The sequence below is a fragment of the Terrapene carolina genome, unplaced genomic scaffold (assembly GCF_002925995.2).
Source record: "Terrapene carolina triunguis isolate 2854851 unplaced genomic scaffold, T_m_triunguis-2.0 Scaffold130, whole genome shotgun sequence".
NCBI lineage: Eukaryota > Metazoa > Chordata > Testudines > Emydidae > Terrapene > Terrapene triunguis.
The window spans coordinates 6,225,448-6,244,178 of NW_020664481.1; the positions used below are offsets into that span (position 1 = coordinate 6,225,448).

At 43.1% G+C, this 18,731-nt stretch overlaps 1 protein-coding gene across 2 annotated transcripts in view; it reads left to right on the forward strand.

Annotated features, from left to right (window-relative positions):
• The window catches only part of NKAIN4 (sodium/potassium transporting ATPase interacting 4), an 85,251-nt gene that overhangs the window by 53,672 nt on the left and 12,848 nt on the right, over positions 1-18,731 (forward strand). For both annotated transcript variants that reach the window (XM_024219207.2, XM_024219208.1), the window contains exon 4: positions 5,821-6,018. In XM_024219207.2, coding sequence (XP_024074975.1) covers positions 5,821-6,018 — 198 coding nt within the window. The remainder of the gene's footprint in view (positions 1-5,820; positions 6,019-18,731) is intronic.

An 18,731-nucleotide genomic window follows, 5' to 3' on the forward strand; every position in this document is an offset into this window, starting at 1 on the left:
GCTACTTGGGATGTGCCTGGATCCAGACTCTGATTTTTGCTATTTCCCCCACCCCATCCCCTTTCTCAGTCTAGGAACAATGGCCCATCCAGTCCAGTATCTTAAATGAGAGCAGCCAGTACCAGATGCATTAGAGGAAAGTACAAGAAGCCCTGTAGTTATTGTTGGACTTGCATTGTAAATTCTGTGTTTATTCCTATAGTGAAGAGGTATTTAGATTCTAGGACAGGCACATATAAATCCTTCCATCCCTCTCCTATCTGCTGCTAGAGCCAAAAGGTATTGTTGAGTCTACATCAAAGTGACATGCAAGGTCTGTTGGGGTCCCAGTGGCACTGGGCACTTAGCACTTCCCCACTAAGTATTGCTACTATTATCTTTTCATCCCCTGCTCTCCCCACAATGCTAAATTTGTCTTTCATCAGTTGCAGGGAAATTTAAGCTAGAAGCCCCAAAGCAATATCCCAGGGGTTGCAGCTGTGATTCCAAGTTACTCAGGTATCATTTTTCCCAAAGGAAGGGGGATTTGTTATTGTTGGAAGTGCTACCTCCTCATTGCCTGTCAAACCCTTGGACTACCCATGCTGTGTTTCACCGTGTGACACCCAGCACTGCATGCTTTAGTGCACTGAACCAGCGAAGCTGTGGGAAGCAAAGTAAAAGGTAGCTTGTGAGGCAGAGATGATGTGGAGTTCTTGGGCGAGTGTTAATTACGAAGCTATCGATCACAGTGGAGGTCAGTTCGTCAGAGTAATTTGACCCAAGAGGTTGATAGTAGGTCAGTTTGTCAGAGTAATTTGACCCAAGAGGTTGATAGTGACTAAGGTCAATAGAAGAACCAGAAATGCAATAAATCTGAATACTGAGATGGAGATGGGAGGGGAATTCATTAGATACATTTACAGTTAGAGGCAAAGAGGAAATTAAAGTGTTAGTTCAAAAATGTTTTTCATTATTACTCCAGCTGTAGATCCTAATTCTAATCTTGTCAGGTGGATGTGTTCAGACATGATTCTGTGAGTAGACTCAGTGCTCCATATTTATTCTCCTTCTGTGGCTTCTATGGCAAATGACCTCTTGGCATAAACCATTGTCAGGAACTTTTCCCTTGAACCAACCTTGGAAAATAGTCTAATTGTTAGTGTGGATGATCTATTTTTTTCACACACAAAGAACAAAAGAATGGCCATGCTGGGTCAGACCAAAGATCCATCTAGGCCAGTATCCTGTCTTCCGACAGTGGCCAATGCCAGGTGCCCCAGAGGGAATGAACAGAACAGGTAATCACCAAGTGACCAATCCTCTGTCGCCCATTCCCAGCTTCTGGCAAATAGAGGCTAGCGACACTATCCCTGCCCATCCTGGCTAATAGCCATTGATGGACCTATCCTCCATGAACTTATCTAGTTCTTTTTTTAACTCTGTTGTAGCCTTGGTCTTCACAAAATCCTCTGGTAAGGAGTTCCACAGGTGGACTGTGCATTGTGCATTGTGTGAAAAAATACTTGCTTTTGTCTGTTTTAAACCTGCTGCTTATTAATTTCATTTGGTGATCCCTAGTTCTTGTGTTATATAAGGAGTAAATAATACTTCCTTCTTTATTTTCTCCACACCAGCCATGATTTTATAGACCTCAATCATATCCCCCCTTAGTCATCTCTTTTCCAAGCAGAAAAGTCCCAGTCTTATTACTCTCTCCTCATACGGAAGCCGTTCCATACCCCTAATCATTTTTGTTGCCCTCTTCTGAAACTTTTCCAATTCCAGTATATCTTTTTTGAGATGGGGCAAGCACATCTGCACGCAGTATTCAAGATGTGGGCGTACCATGGATTTATATAGAGGCAATATTATATTTTCTGTTTTATTATCTATCCCTTTCTTAATGATTCCCAACATTCTGTTTGCTTTTTTGATCTCCGCTGCACATTGAGTGGATATTTTCAGAGAAATATCCACACTGACTTCAAGATCTCTTTCTTGAGTGGTAACAGTTAATTTAGACCCCATCATTTATATGCATAATTGGGATTATGTTTTCCAATGTGCATTACTTTGCATTTATCAACATTGAATTTCATCTGCCATTTTGTTGCCCAGTCACACAGTTTTGAGAGATCCTTTTTTAGCTCTTCGCACTCTGCCTGGGATTTAACTATCTTGAGTAGTTTTGTATCATCTGCAAATTTTGCCACCTCACTGTTTACCCCTTTTCCCAGATTATATATGAATATGTTGAATAAGACTGGGCCAGTACAGACCCCTGAGGGACACCACTATTTACCTCTTTCCACTCTGAAAACTGACCATTTATTCCTATCCTTTGTTTCCTATCTTTTAACCAGTTACCAATCCATGGGAGGACCTTCCCTCTTATCCCATGACAGCTTATTTTGCTTAAGAGCCTTTGGTGAGGGACCTTGTCAAAGGCTTTCTGAAAATCTAAGTACATTGTATCCACTGGATCCCCCTTGTCCATATGCTTGTTGACCCCCTCAAAGAATTCTAGTAGATTGGTGAGGCATTTCCCTTTACAAAAACCACGTTGACTCTTTCCCCCAACAAATTATGTTCCACTATGTGTCTGACAATTTTGTTCTTTACTATAGTTTCAGCCAGTTGTCCCAGTACTGAAGTCAGACTTACCAGCCTGTAATTGCCAGGATCAACTCCAGAGGCCTTTTTAAAAATTGGCATCACATTAGCTATCCTCCAGTCTTTTGGTACAGAAGCTGATTTAAATGATAGGTTACAAACTACAGTTAGTAGTTCTGCAATTTCACATTTGAGTTCCTTCAGAACTCTTGGGTGAATACCATCTGGTCCTGGTTACTCATTACTGTTTAGTTTATCAATTTGTTCCAAAACCTCCTCTGATGACACCTCAATCTGGGACAGTTCCTCAGATTTGTCACCTAAAAAGAATGGCTCAGGTTTGGGAATCTCCCTCACATCTGAAGCGTGAAGACTGATGCAAAGAATTCATTTAGTGCAGTGGTTCTCAAACTGGGGCCGCCGCTTGTGTAGGGAAAGCCCCTGGCAGGCTGGGCCAGTTTGTTTACCTGCCGGGTCCGCAGGTTCAGCCGATCGCGGCTCCCACTGGCCGCGGTTCGCTGCTCCAGGCCAATGGGGGCTGCGGGAAGCGGCGCGGGACAAGGGATTTGCTGGCCGCCGCTTCCCGCAGCCCCCATTGGCCTGGAGCGCCAGGGGCTTTCCCTACACAAGCGGTGACCCCAGTTTGAGAACCACTGATTTAGTTTCTCCGCAATGGCCTTATCATCCTTGAGTGTTCCTTTAGCATCTCGATCGTCCAGTGGCCCCACTGATTGTTTCGCAGGCCTCCTGCTTCTGATGTACTTAAAAACAGTTTTTGCTATTACTTTTTGAGTCTTTTGCTAGCTGTCCTTCAAATTTTTTTGGCCTTCCTAATTATATTTTTATACTTCATTTACCAGAGTTTATGTTCCTTTCTATTTTCCTCACTAGGATATAACTTCCACATTTTAAAGGATGCCTTTCTGTCTCTCACTGCTTCTTTTACTTTGTTTAGCCACGGTGGAACCTTTTTTGTTCTCTTATTATTATTTTTTTAATTTGGGGTATGCATTTAAGTTGAGCCTCTCTTATGGTGTCTTTAAAAAGTTTCCATGCAGCTTTAGGGATTTCTCTTTTGGTGCTGTACCTTTTAATTCCTGTTTCACTAACCTCCTCATTTTTGTGTAGTCCCCCTTTCTGAAATTAAATGCTAGTGTTGAGCCGCTGTGGTGTTTTCCTCACCACAGGGATGTTAAATTTAATTTTATTATGGTCACTATTACCAAGCGGTCCAGCTATATTCACCTCTTGGACCAGATCCTGTGCTCCACTTAGGACTAAATCAAGAATTGCCTCTCCTCTTGTGGGTCCCAGGACTAGCTGCTCCAAGAAGCAGTCATTTAAGGTTTCAGGAAACTTTATCTCTGCATCCCATCCTGAGGTGACATGTACCCAGTCAATATGGGGATGGTTGAAATCCCCCATTATTATTGAGGGTTTTTTTATTTTTATAGCCTCCCTAATCTCCCTGAGCAACCATTTACCTCCAACATATCGTAGTTTAAAGGAAAGCAGCAAGAAAGAACAAACATGGAATCTGTCTCCATAAGAGAGTAGTATGTGAGTGTGTCCTTGTGTGTCCATGACAAACTGCAGCAGCTCTGGGAACAAAATGGCTGCTGTCTCTGACTACTGTCGTAGTTCTTAGCAAAGTAAAGATGTTGTATGCACAGGAGCGGCGCCAGGATTTTTGGCACCCTAGGCGGGTCCTTCCGCACTCCCGGTCATCGTCGGCAATTCTGCGGTGGGGGGGTCCTTCCGCGCTCCCGGTCTTCGGGGCACTTCGGCGGCGGGTCCCGGAGAGAGTGAATGACCTGCCGCAGAATTGCCGCCGAAGACCTGGAGCGTGGAAGGACCCCCCGCCACCGAATTGCCGCCGAGGGTGGCAAAATGCCGCCCCCCCAAATCCTGGTGCCCTAGGCAACCGCCTAGGTCACCTAAATGGAAGCGCCGGCCCTGTGTATGCAGTAGACAAAGTCATCATAATTTGGTATTCGTGTAAACCACTGCAGACAAGATGAATCATTTCCAGCATCATTCCAGAAAGTGTTCTTGGGACTTGTTGCTGACAATAATTTTCAACAATGGATCAATTTCCTAATGTGGATGGAACTTTAAGAGTGCTCATTCTGGTCCAGGTGCAATGAAGGTGCACTAGCTCTGTGTTGAGAATGTGTTTTGTTCCTAACGCAACCACATCTGTAATAGTCAATAACAAAGTATGATTAGAGAGATTAGAATAAACAGAGTGGTATATCAAATATGAAAAAAAATCTCCAGGATGCCTTGCTCTGAAAGTTTATAACCTACTCCAAGAACCCATCATGTTTTGACATATTATATTTGTATGAATCTAAGATAACTTGTGAATCTAGGGCAGCGGTCGGCAACCTTTCAGAAGTGGTGTGCCGAGTCTTCATTTATTCACTCTGATTTAAGGTTTTGTGTGCCAGTAATACATTAAGGTTTCGCGTGCCAGTTTTTAGAAGGTCTCTTTCTATAAGTCTATAATATATAACTAAACTATTGTTGTATGTAAAGTAAATAAGGTTTTTAAAATGTTTAAGAAGCTTCATTTAAAATTAAATTAAAATGCAGAGCCCCCCGGACCGGTGGCCAGGACCCGGGCAGTGTGAGTGCCACTGAAAATCAGCTCGCGTGCCGCCTTTGGCACGCGTGCCATAGGTTGCCTACCCCTGATCTAGGGTGTTGCCTCTATCCTGATATTTGCAGATATTCCAAATTTCTTGACAGCTCTTTTCTCCTCCAGGCACCACTAGCCACATGCTCTTGGGTCCCCAAACTAGTCTGGGTGCCTATAAAGTGTCTTTCTGTTGTGGCCTTGCAATATGGTGTATTGAAGCTACCTCATGCTCACGACTGCATCCAGACAGCACCATGTTAAGGTGGGACTGATTGACACAATGTTGCAGCACTGTGTCCCATTGACTGGCCTTAGTCCAGTTCATACTGATTTATCAGCTTGTTTGAAAGATGCTTCTAAACACCTTTTGAGCCTCTTAGCGCTCACTGAGGGTGGGTTTTTCAGAAGCTGTCAGCGCTAGCCTAGGAAGGCTCCCATTGACTTTAGTGGTCAATTTTTTTTTTAATGGACAATTTTTAAGGCAACACTAAGCATTTTTGCAACTCTTCCCCCTAAATGGGACTAGTGAGTTAGTTCCTCTGTAAATGAAGATTTTTTTGCATCTTTTTTTTTCTCCCCAGGACAGCGAACTTTTGACCTTTAATATCTCCCAGCATCAGTCATGGTGGAGTGAAAATGGCCCTGGCTGCGTAAGGAAGGAGGCTTCCATGGCTGGCATAAAGGGATTGGACAGCCATTCTTACATCTCTGTGATTGGCTGTGCTCTAGAGTATCGGTACATTGAGGTCATGCACAGCTCGGTCCAGATTCTGGTAGCGGTGAGTACTTCCTAGTGGGCTGGTCTCCAACAAAGTAAAACCATCCAAGTAGAATGTTAATGGGTAGCATAAAGGGAGTGGTTGTTTTTTTAACTCTGTGTTCTTTCTTAAATATCTACAAGCCATTTTTTAAAAAATAGAAATCGACACCAGCAGCCTAGCACTTACCATAACAAGCCACATGTACCTCTACAATAACAAATCAATGACTGGGGAAGGGAAACACATTTCAGTAAGGAAAGAGACGTAGCTTTTTGTATTTCCGATAGTCGCTGTGTGATATTTGAAGGTTATGTGTGAGTGTGAACAGATAGAAAGGATTTGGGGAGGGGAGATCATGAAGATAATATCTTCTTTCAGAAAACAAAACAACTTTTCATAGATCCAGAAAGCGGCATGTTTTATTCCTGCTGACACCAGTGCTTTGTATTAAGTTTCCATCAAACATTGCCTCATTGGAGTCTTTCACAGGCATTTTTTAAATATACTGCAGTAATGTGTTGTCCTTAATGTTCCCCATTAATTAATTGTTTCTCATTTGCATGTGAAATTAATTGAAACAAAAGGTCCATTGTCCTCTTTATTTCCACTGGTGCTCATGCATTTTGTAGTTGCATCACATCTTTTTAATCTGCTTTGCTTTGTTAGTTTAGCGGCTTTAAATACATACACGTTCTACTAGAGCTGGGAACTGTGCTTTAACCCATTGGGGTGCTTCAAATGACAGGTCTGGCTGCACCTGACATTGGCTTGTATGCATGAGAAAGGAGGACGTGAGAAATGTAACCCCATGCGTGCTGGAACACAGTGCATATTTCAAGGGAATATGCCCTTTTTATGAAGGACTGTTAGTCTGAATGTTACTCACGGATGTTTTACTGAGCAGTGTTCTCCTGGTAGTTCCCAGCACTGCCATAAAGAAAACCAAAGCTTTGTTTCTTAGTTCATTGCTTTCCAGGCCATTGAGGCCAACCAATGATAGGTGTGCTCTGGAGGCTGAACGTTGAACCCATGAGAGAGCAGAAGTGTCATACCTCACTTAATAGCATTCCCTCTGGCTGACTTAAGAAACATCAAAGTCCTCCCAGGGGCAGACTTAAGGAGAAGGGCTCAGTCAACAAATGGCAGGACCTATGTTACGCTTAGGATTGGCTCTGGTTTTATAGGATCTTGATAACTTAGGCCTGAGGCCCCAAGATAGATTGCCACAACAAAACACAGCAGGCAGGGTTACAGCCCCTGCCTCTGAGCTAGGTATACTGTTACTACTTAACTTTTTTTGACAGAGCACTGTAAGTTCATGTAGTGATTTGCAAATGCGTAAGGGAGCATGAGTTCAGAGTGAGTGTTCTCAGCTTGCCGGATGGAGAGAGGAAATTGATTGAGGTTGGGCAAGAAATTAATGGGTTTGGGGCAAATATTTATAAGTTGTTTCCCCCCATGCCGTAAACCTTCGAGGATTCCTATCCTACTTTTGTGCATCCTGAGCCCCGAAACTGGGGTACAAGCTCAAGCACCTTTGTGTGCAGAAGTCCCTACAGCTCCTGCTAGGGATTTCCTGACGTACATGGTGAGTTTCTGTAAAAGGGACGTACCTTTCCTGTAGTAAAGGTGGAATGTTAAAGCCCCAGGCCTGTATCTCCTGGGGACCCTGAAGTGCTCATATAATCTTACTGGACACTAGACAGCTTTCCCTTGAAGAGAGAGCAGAAAGGAAACCTTAAAGGGCTTTTCATTATTTCAATCAGGCACTGCCTGAAAATAGCCGACGACTGCTAGTCCTTTCCCTGTTTAGTCTCTGAGAACCAGACTCTTTGAACCTTGCCAATAGTTTTGCTATTCTCTTTATCTCGTTTTCAGGAAGATTTTATAATAGGCTGCTGTCTCTCCCAGAATGCTTTGCAGGCCTCAGTGCTGCAGACAGAAAGTAAATATATATATATTTGTATTATTGATCATGTCTCCCTAAGAACTGAAGAACGGGGAGATGCAGCAAAGGCTCTGACCTTGTTCCCTCCTTGTCTGTCAGGCATCTATGAGAACTGAATGCTCAGTACCTCACAGCGGTGGGGTGGGGGACCCAAAGCCTCCTCTCCTGTGTTTGTTTGTGGGGTTTGTTCAGCAGCTTTAGAAATATCTGTTTCAGCTTCAGTGATATGAAATTCATATTCGTTAACAAATAAGACGTGACCACGTGTCCAGTCCTCAGGAGATAATTATTCCTCAGGAGCACTGAGGCACAGTAACATTGCTGTGTATTCCCCCTGAGGGAAGGTTGCTTCGTCCCAGAAAACATCCCTCCCCCTCACTAAATTTGACCTTATTATGGAAAAAAAATGTTCCATGCAAACCAGTGGGCTGTAATAGCAGTTGTGGAACTGCCCTGAGCCCTGCTCACAGGATAAAAAGGTCAAATCCCCTGTGTAGCTGCTCTGCATGAACCCCATCTTTACTCGGGATGAATTTCACCCAGGGTGAGTGAGTGCCATAGAAGCGTTCCTGTATAGCTCTGCTAATGCACTATGTTCCTGACTATGTCACCCAGCTCTTCCAATCCTGGGCCTCTGTTGGAAGAAAACAGACACTAAAGACCTGATTCTGATCTCACTTGTGGCAAATTCTACTGGGCGAACTCTATGATGTTAATGGAGTTGCTTCCAACTTTATCCGGAGTGAATGAGGTCAGCATCCAGGCCAAAGACTGTCAGTTGTGATGAGATGTGATTGTTTTTTGATCTGCACAAATATCTGTTAGGGCCTAATTTAAGAATTCATCAGACTCCTTTTCAAATGTCATTCAGTCAGGATTTGACGCCATGTCTCGAAAGTGAAAATAGATACTATCATGACAGAATGAATACTGGGTCATGTGACAGAAAAGTGGGGCTATACCTCTAATCTCAACCAACCCACTGAAATATACCAGAACAAAGGACATTGTGAAGGGACATAGTGGAGAGAGATGCTTAATGGAAACATTCATCTTAAGCAGTGACTTTATACTAGCATATGCAGGTTAGTTCATTTACTGTCAGTGTGCCGCCTGCCCATACCAACCCCATAAAAATGCAGCAGAAATAATATTTGTCCTAGTCATCTGCAAAAAAAAAAAAAAAAAAAAGTTGCTTTGTTTTCCAATTTAGCAAATGTCCACCGTACAACTCCCCAACTTGCCAGGCAGCAGTTGGAGGTTCATTTTCTGTTTTAAATACCTGGCCTACTTTTGGTCTGTCCATATGGCAGCTCTGGGAGTGGGGAGGGATGGGCTTTTTCCAAAGGTCCATGGCGTGGGATGGAGGTTGGAAATGTCTCCCCAACAGGGAGAATTTTCTGCCTGCCTGTCTGCTGCTTTCATTCAAAATGACAGCTTGGAAGGTTCCCAAGAAAATGGCAACGCAAAGGTTGACAGCAGATGTTACAGTGGAAAGCAAGTCAAGACATGTTTTGCTGATGGCGTGTGTTACATTTTCACTGATAATAATTGCATCCTGAGAGCAAAAAAGGTCAGGAAATCAAATGCTGTGGGTTGTGGCTTTGGATATCTGATCTCAATCCCTTTTTCTCCAGCCAGCAAGAGCTTTCCAGAAACTCAAGAATGATCGAGAAATTAATGTCTTCCCCCTTCCCTCCTACGTCCCCCATCCCATGTTTGTGAGAGGGCAAACATGATCAACTGACTCTCAAGCTAGAAATGAAACCTACAGTACTTCTGTCTCGTGGAGAAAAGAGATGGGGTCTTGGCAGAGACTCTCTGCTCTGCTGCTCTTGTCACAAGCAAGAATGAAAGGGAGGGTTTGAATGTAGCTTTGAATAGTTCATGCCCACAGGGCAGAACTTTGCAAAAGGGGGGTGGGGTGGGACCTGCTCTAGTTTTCCAGCTTCATTGGGCATTCTACCCTCCCTTGCCTTTCCTCTTGCTCCTTGTAGTCAACGATAAATCTGAGTTACTACTTTTACAAATAACAGGTTCAACACTCAAATGGCTACTTAAGAAAATTTTATTCAGGTTGAATTTTGAGATTGGTTGGATACACAGGGAGACCTAACAATTTGAATCAAGAACCATGCTCATCCACAAGTGAAAAATACTGAGCAAATAAATGGATATAAAGAAGAGAGCAATCCACAAAGCTGACGTATTCAGAACATCATGGACTGATGAAAACAAAGACCGAATTGATCAGTAAGTGCATGTCACCCTAAGTGGTAATGACAGTGGTGGCTGTTGCTTACTACATCATTCTGATGAACCACTGGTCAGCATCCATGCATCAGTTTTTATACCCTTTGTTTACACATCAGCATATCTATTACCATATTTAATTAGGTCTCAGTCCTCTCTCCATATGTGGCTATCCAGGTAACCATAACTGGGTTTCTGAATGTTGATATAGCTATTTGCATCAGTATTTTGATCAGTATTTCCAGTGTGTCAGTGTGGATAGCTGCAAGGGTACATGCTACTCAAAAAAAACCTAAAATTCCATTAAGCCTGCATTATTTTGTTCCTTGCAATTGTTTACGAAAACACTCTTATTGCCAAAGGTTATAACCCTAGGTCACTTACTTATGCTAAGTCTTATGCTAGCAAACTCTTAACTGCTAGGCTTCTGTGAGAGGGTGTATCAACCCCACACCCACGAAGGAGGAGTTAAAGAGCGGCTGTTGGCAACCCTGGCCCCATCTCTCCAGCCCTGTCAATCATATCAGGGTGGAATAAGGGCTGAAAAGCAGGAAGGTCCTAGCACAGGGGTCGGCAACCTCTGGCACGCGGCTCGCCAGGGTAAGCATCCTGGCGGGCCGGGCCAGTTTGTTTACCTGCTGCGTCGGCAGGTTCGGCCGATTGCGGCTCCCACTGGCCGCGGTTCGCCGCTCTGGCCCAATGGGGGCGGCGGGAAGCCGCGGCCAGCACATCCCTCGGCCCGCACCACTTCCCGCTGCCCGCATTGGCCCGGTGCGGCGAACCGCAGCCAGTGGGAGCCGCGATCGGCCGAACCTGCCGACGCAGCAGGTAAACAAACTGGCCCGGCCCACCAGGGTGCTTACCCTGGTGAGCCACGTACCAGAGGTTGCTGACCTCTGTCCTAGCAGTTGCTGGGCAGCTTTGGAAGAGAACAGAGGGTGGCTGTCCTGCTCCCAAGGTAGTCTCCTGGAAGCCTTCAGGGGAGCCACACTCAGGAGGGTCATTTACCATCCCTCTCTCCTCTCCTCCCCATGCCTACAAGGAGATAATAAGCCTGGTACGCTGGCCAGGTCGAATAGGTTTGGCAAGCCCCAAAGAGAGCCATCAGGCAGTTGGTGCCACTACCCTCAACCCCTTTGGGGAATACAGAATCTGAGCATATATAAAAAAGACTAGGGGAGTGGGAGTCAAGAGCCCCATCCCCTTCGAACACAAGTGGGCTATTTAACTCAATTGGTGTCACAAAGACCCGTACTTAGGCAGCTGGGGATGGCCTGTGGATTTTTCAGTGCTTGTACAGTAGGAGGCACCCATCAGCAGCCCAAGACTGGTGACAGCCTTGTTTAGGCCTTGGTCTATTGCCAAGCCTACCTTAATGATCCCCTACTTGTGTTTCGGCTATACTGGCATCACTCAAAGCAAACTGCACGCTGTGTATAAAATAAGCGTGTCTTCTAACCGCCACAGGATTAGGTTAGGGGTCCCAGCTCAGCATCCTCCTCCATCCATTTGTCTGTGATAACAGACTTTCATAATAAAAGAAGCTGATGTGTAGGACAACCGAGATGCATCATTTCTTCTGTTCTGCAGCCTGTTGTTTCCCAGGCTGTTTGACTGGCTGATTGAACCCACCTGGCTACGACATGTGTTCCTAATAAAAGGCTTAATTGGATACTTGCATGCCTTGGAGGAAGCTGGTGCTGAGGTTATCTGGGGAAACAGCAGCAGAGGCTAAAGCACAAGAGCATTCTTGGAGGACTTAGAGCAATAGTTTAGTGTCATTTTACATCACTGACCTTTCCCCCCCCCCCCCGGGGTAACTTGCAAAAAACTCTGGGATTTTATTTTTATAGGGTTCTTGTGCAACCAAAAAGCACCGCCAAAGTGCTCTTGCTCTCTGGACATGTTCACTTCATGCAACTTAAAGCATTAATGCCAAAGAGCAGAATTGTTTAAAAGCACAAAGCAACAGAAGTAGGACTTCTGTCTTCAGAGCTTTCTAGCTGAATTGCAGCTTCTCTCTTTCTCCTCTGAAGCTAGCCCTAAAAAGCTCCACAGCTGACTAGGGTTAGCTGGACAGGAACACTTTCTGTTTCAGCCCATCTGTCATGCTTCCACCTTCTCCTCTTTCAAGTTTCTCCTCAATCAATACACATCAAGCGTGAGGCTTACAAACCTCAAAATAATAGTATCTAAAACCAAAACAATACTTTGGATCTCTTAAGACAGTGTGCATCACCAGCCCAAGCGACCATGTGATCTCATTGTAGCCTCTCCTTTTATTGTGTTCGTATCCATGGTATGTTAACATCTTGTCTTCCCTAGGTTGTATTTAGAGTTGAGTGAAAATGCGAATTTCTGTCCCAGGGGGAATTCGGATGTTCTAACATTTGTTTTCATTCCAAATTAGGACAAAAAGTTGAAAGACTGAAATTTTTCACAGAATGAAAAACTTTGGTTTGTAAATGGCAAAATGTTTTGTTCATGCTTTTTTGATCAAAATTAAAAATTTCAATATTCCCAAACTGAACCTTTCATTTCGCTTTGCTGAACTGACTCAAAATGTTTCATTTCAAGTCATTTCAACATTAAACTATTTTACCATGGCTGGACTATATCTCTTATGATACATTTGTGGCCATGTGACTCCCATGATGCACCACACTGCTTGGTCAAAGGGGAGATTCTGTAGCATCATAGAACATGTAGTCCGGCCAGTTAGAGAGCCTGGCCCATTAGAGAGAATGGGGCCATCAGGCATCTAAACTACAATTCCTGTGAGACAAGGCACTACCATAGGAAAATGCAGTTTAATGTTGAGCTGACTCAAAACTAAATGTTGTGTGTCAGTGTCAGCAAACCCAAGTTTCAGGTCAGTTCCAAATACAAAAGATTTTGTTTTGATTTTCCTGGAGGACATTTGAAAAAATTTAGCAAAACTTTAATTTTTGCAAAAAAAAAATTTGATTTTGCTGAAACTGCATTTTTCATCAAAAATAATTCAGAAGGAAAATTCCCAACATGCTCAAATTGTAACCATTCTGGGGAAGGAACAGGGTGCTAGGTTCTGCTCTCAGTTACACTAGTGTGAATCCAGATTATACCAGAGAAATTAAGAGCAATATTTGACCCTTTGTCTTTTATTTATCAGTCAAAGATGCACATCTGTGATGTTGTATTAATAAAGGTAAATGGGGCTGTGACACAGCATGTGATGTGAGGAAGTTAATAAAGGGGGATCACCCCCTATGAATTTTATGGAGAAAACTACTTTCAATCCATTGCTACTTGGCCATCTGCAATGCTTTTTCTGTTCACTTCCTTTAGATGGTGAAAATGGGGCTCTTCTGCCACAACTGGTTCCAATTTGAAGTGTGGCGCCTGTAAGCTTTCTATCACTCTGTCATTCCTGAGGCCATAATGAATCCTTTGCCTTGCTCCTCTCTTACACTTCTGCAGCTGCCAATCAGATGGGGGAGGAGGGATAAATGCCCAGCTGCTGCTGCTTCTGCTGGCAGCACTTTTGAATGAGCATTGTGAGAGGAACCATCCTCCAGAGACCTTGGGCCTGATGCTCTTCTCACTTACATTGGTATAAATCAGGAATTGCTGCATTTAAGTTACACCATTGTAAAACGGGTGCAAGTGGAGAATGAGATTCTGTGATTGCAGCCAGGCATTCACCTCCATGATGCATCTGATGCAGGGGACTGGACTCGATGACCTCTCGAGGTCCCTTCTAGTCCTAGAATCTATGAATCTATGAATCCTCTCTAGACATCTTTGTGTACAATGCCTAGCACAGTGGGGTCCTAGTCAATGACTAGGACTTGTAGGTGCTATGCTAATACAGATAATAATAAATCCAAGATTTCCTGGAACTCAATTGCTTAATCTAGTTGGAAACAAGTGAGGTACTAAATTTTAGCATAAATAATTAACTTACCCCAAAAGCTGTTACAACTGGTGGGGAGTCCAACCTAACCCCGTAAAGGCCACAGTCTCTCATGTGCCACTAAAATCACCATTGATTCTTGATTATTTTCATATTTCTTCCTCCCTCGGTCCTGAGTCTGTTCTTGATATTTCCCTGTATACATCAGCCTTGGAACATTTTCTCATGTAGGCAAACACCTTGATGGATGATGCTATAAAAGAAGCTAATAGATCAAAATGGTGTAAATTCTCTTCCTGCCTCTCCCTCCCCTCCCTGCTGAGGCAAAAATTAAATTTCAGCAAATCAGATCTATCCCAGTTGTAGCTGGAGGATGTTTTTGTTAGAGCCTTTACATGTTTAACAGCAACTGAATAGTTTTTCTATTCTGCACCAAAGAAACATACAAACTCTTCCCCCTGTCCTTTTGTCCTGGTGCCTATTCACCATTCTCCTTGAATTTCTCTAGCATCAAAAATGTGTGGTGGGGCTTTGTGTGCAAAGCTGCTCTATGGAATGTGTTCTCACAAAAGTGTCCCTTTCCATTATTGTTACCATCCAGTGGGCCTTCTTGCTTTCTCCCCTGTTCGTCTTGAGGTGGTTTCAGTGGTGTTTAATCCACTGCTTTCCTTGGTTTTCAGATTGAAGAGTGTACCCTGAAGGGCAAGGAGCAATGTCTAATGGGAGAGTATAATCTTGCATCTCTTTCTCTGTCACAGTCTAATGTGACTGTCGGGCTTGCGATAGGTCTCACTTCAGCCCAGTCTAAGTGGCAGGTGAGCCTTGAGCTAGCATCCTACACAGGAGTGAAATACAGCCATGATCTTTGACTTCTCTCCTGAGGCTTCTGTGATGTAAATGAACAACTGCTATCCATGATGGGTCTCCTGATGCAGTGGCTTGCCCGCTGAATTCCCTCCCATCCTACTTATTCCACCCAACATTGTAAAGAGCCATGAGGTGAACTCTGGTGTCTTTGAGGCTTTGTTCAGAGTGCCACACACACGTCTTTCTCCTAATTCGGAAATCCCAGAATTCCAGTGATGTTCCTCCTAACAGCCAAAAGCCTGGGTATCTTAAAAGAACATGAACCCCTGGCAGACCAGTTGAGCACATTATTAAAAACAGGGCTCTTTGTCACACTATGGTTTTAATTCTTTCGAAAGATTTATATTCATTACACGTGAAATGGAATAAACCCATCCCCTAATTCTCAAGTTCGGTGAAGAAACAATTAGCAATGAATCCACTTTAAAAGCTTTGAGCCTTTTGGAGTTAACTCAGCCCACAGTCAAGCAGACTCTCTCGCTGAAAGCAGACTTGGTGATGGGAATTTTTATTTCATCTCTATTGGCTTTATTTCATTCATAATTCATGCATGAGGCAAGACATAGTGTAGATCCCAGGAGTTCACTTTATCCCTGAAGTGATAGGTTTAATTATAGCTTAGTTCAGGCAACATGAAAATGCAGTACACATTTATATTGTATGTCCCTCCTCCCTCCTCTCCAGAAACTTCCCCCTTCCGGCTAAGCAGGGAGGCTAATGTAACCTTTTTAGAGAAAACGGAAATAAGTCATTGAATAAACAGTAATTTATAATTGATGAAATCCATGCCACAAAGTCATGGGTTATAAGGTCAAAACAGAGTAAATTTGAAACACAAAGCAGGCTATGTTGAAACAATGTCGAGGGGAAAACAGAAATAGAAAGACGACTCAGGCTTCCAAGGATTTGGGATTAGGAGATCTGGTAAAGTTCATTTTGTCCACTGTTTTGTTTGTTTGTGTGTTTGTTTTTTCCTGCTATATGGAGAAGGGGTGTTTTAGTGGGAGGGGGGAGGTAAATTTTTTTTGCAAAGAAAACTTCCTAGCAGCCTTTATTGCTAGCTCAATACCTCTTAATTGTGGAACAAGTTTTTAGGAGGTTTAACAGGTTGACCCTAGTGGCATGACTGATGTAAGCATTTATGTGAATTCTACCTTTATGATGCGAGATAATTCATTCTCATTCTTAATGCTGCTCTGGACCTCTCTGACACAGATGACAGAAGTAACAACTTGAGATCAGGTTTATCTGTGTATTATATGGAGTACGCACCATTAGGAACCAAGTTTGGCATGACTGTTAATCCAAAATTCACAGTTGGACAAGACCATGACAAGAGAAGACTGAGGGGAGACATGATAACCGTTTTCAAGTACATAAAAGGTTGTTACAAGGAGACAGGAGAAAATTTGTTCTTCTTAACCTCTGAGGATAGGACAAGAAGCAATGGGCTTAAATTGCAGCAAGGAAGGTTTAGGCTGAACAGTAGGAAAAACTTCCTGTCAGGGTGGTTAAGCACTGGAATAAATTGCCTAGGGAGGTTGTGGAATCTCCATCATTGGAGATTTTTAAGAGCAGGTTGGACAAACACCTGTCAGGGATGGTCTAGATAATACTTCGTCCTGCCATGAGTGCAGGGGACTGGACTAGATGACCTCTCAAGGTCCCTTCCAGTCCTATGCTTCTATGATGGCAACATATGAGGATACAAGAAGGCCTACCTGGAATCTCCTGTGAATCAGGATAAGCAGTAGATATGCAATACCCATTCCTGGATGTTTTAGTGAATGTCCAATGAGTTGGCTTTATCACTATTATTTTATACTGATCCCTATAAAATACTAAAGGCAGGATTTTCAAAGCCCACAATGGTCAGGCCCTGTATGGGGGTTTGTGTGTGTGTGTATTTGTACTCTGAATCTGAACCTGGAATTACATGAATGCACACACATCAGAGTTCTGTGTATGCAAACAGCCAGATAGACCTCTATCAAAGGTCAAATTTGCACACACAGGCATACAATATGAAGTGGGGGTGGGATTCCCAGTTCACGTAGATATACTCATGCTAGCTCTCACTGAGCTAACACACTAAAAATAGTTGTGTAGCCATGATACACAGCAAGCGATGATATGGGCTAGCGACCCCAGGTACAAACGTGCCTGAACCCCGTGGGTATGTACTCAGCACAGCTAGCCCATGCTGCTGCTTGCCACTGCCCGTGCAGTTGTGGCTACACCATATTTTTAGCACAGTAGCTCAATACCAGCTAGCATGAGCATGTCTGTGTGAGCTAGGAATTGTACCCCTAGCTCCATGTGTAGACATATCCACAGAGATGGTAATAGCATGTGCAGATTAGAAATGCTCACACATTTGTGCATGCAGTCCTAGACTTTTTGTGCTTTGAAAAATCAGGTCCTAAATAATAATGCCTCATATGTACCTCTTATTATGGGATTTCAAAGAGCATCATACATCTATTAGTCAAGTCTCACATCACTCATGTGAAATAGATGGTTTTCATTTGACTCCAGGTAATCATGTGACATATGTGACTTACTTATTATGTACATTCTACAGACTGATAAACTTACACCAACTGTGATTGTCCACAGCCACACAGTGAGTCAATGTTACATCTAGGAATAAAACCCAGGGGTCCTGGCTCGCTGCTGTAACCAAAAGCCAAAACTCACCTCTAACATACTAAGAAATTAATAAATAGAAGTCTCCAGGTTCTTACCATCATTTCAAAGACACAGGAAGTTATAAAAATTTGCATCAAAGATGCTTATCTTTGTAACGGTGATTAAATTTTAAATACCTGTCCTTGCCCAATTGTATTGTGATGTTCAACTTTAAGTCTCACAGATCAAGCGAACAATGGATGTTGATGCAAACCAGAAAACAGTGGGACATTTTGTCATCCTTATATTAACTGGCCCTACTTCCTATCATTCCAGTTCTCTTTAGATCCTCAGTGGACAACAGATTGTAGGTCACTAATGCCTAGGACTGGAGATCAGAGATGCTGGAATGAAAGAGGGAAGACATGAGAAATTAACAGACATAGCATGCTAAAGATAAGAGCATATTTTTTGTAAAAGGAGCTATTTCAATTAATCTAAATATGTTTCTTCAAAGTATTTATCTTTAATTTGATGATCTCTTAATTTACTTATAAATGTTTGCTTTGCTTAGACACTTTAGAATCTTAGCTCCTGGATAATTCACTGAAGTTCAGCCCGAGAAGAGGTAAATGACCTTTGGACCTTTGAGGAGAAGTAACAAAGGAGGATCTGCACCTTAATCACACCTGAATTCTCCATTCTAGGGATTGATCAAGAGATCCTATCCATAAGATGGTGCCAGCACTCTGACTGCAGTCACTTAAAACTTGAAAAGCATGGACCAGTGACACACTAGAGGGACCAATGGGAGAGTCTTGCATGGAGAAATGCTCATAAGCCATTTGGAGTGTAGTCGCACAAATAGCTTTTATTTGTCCCTTATCTAATAGCCATATATATTGCCTAATTTAATAAAGGAGTATGGCTTGCTGCCTTTATTCAGCACCATGGTCAGTTCCAGGTACATTTCTCTCCTTCAACAAACGCAAATTTAAACAAGCAAAACAAAACAAACACCCCAAAACCAAAAAAAAAAAAGTCTATTTTCCCTGTTAACATAATACAAACAAAGAAAAGCAATCAGAAGAAAACTCTTATTCATTCTTCTTCTCTCATATGCCTGTAGAGAGCAGT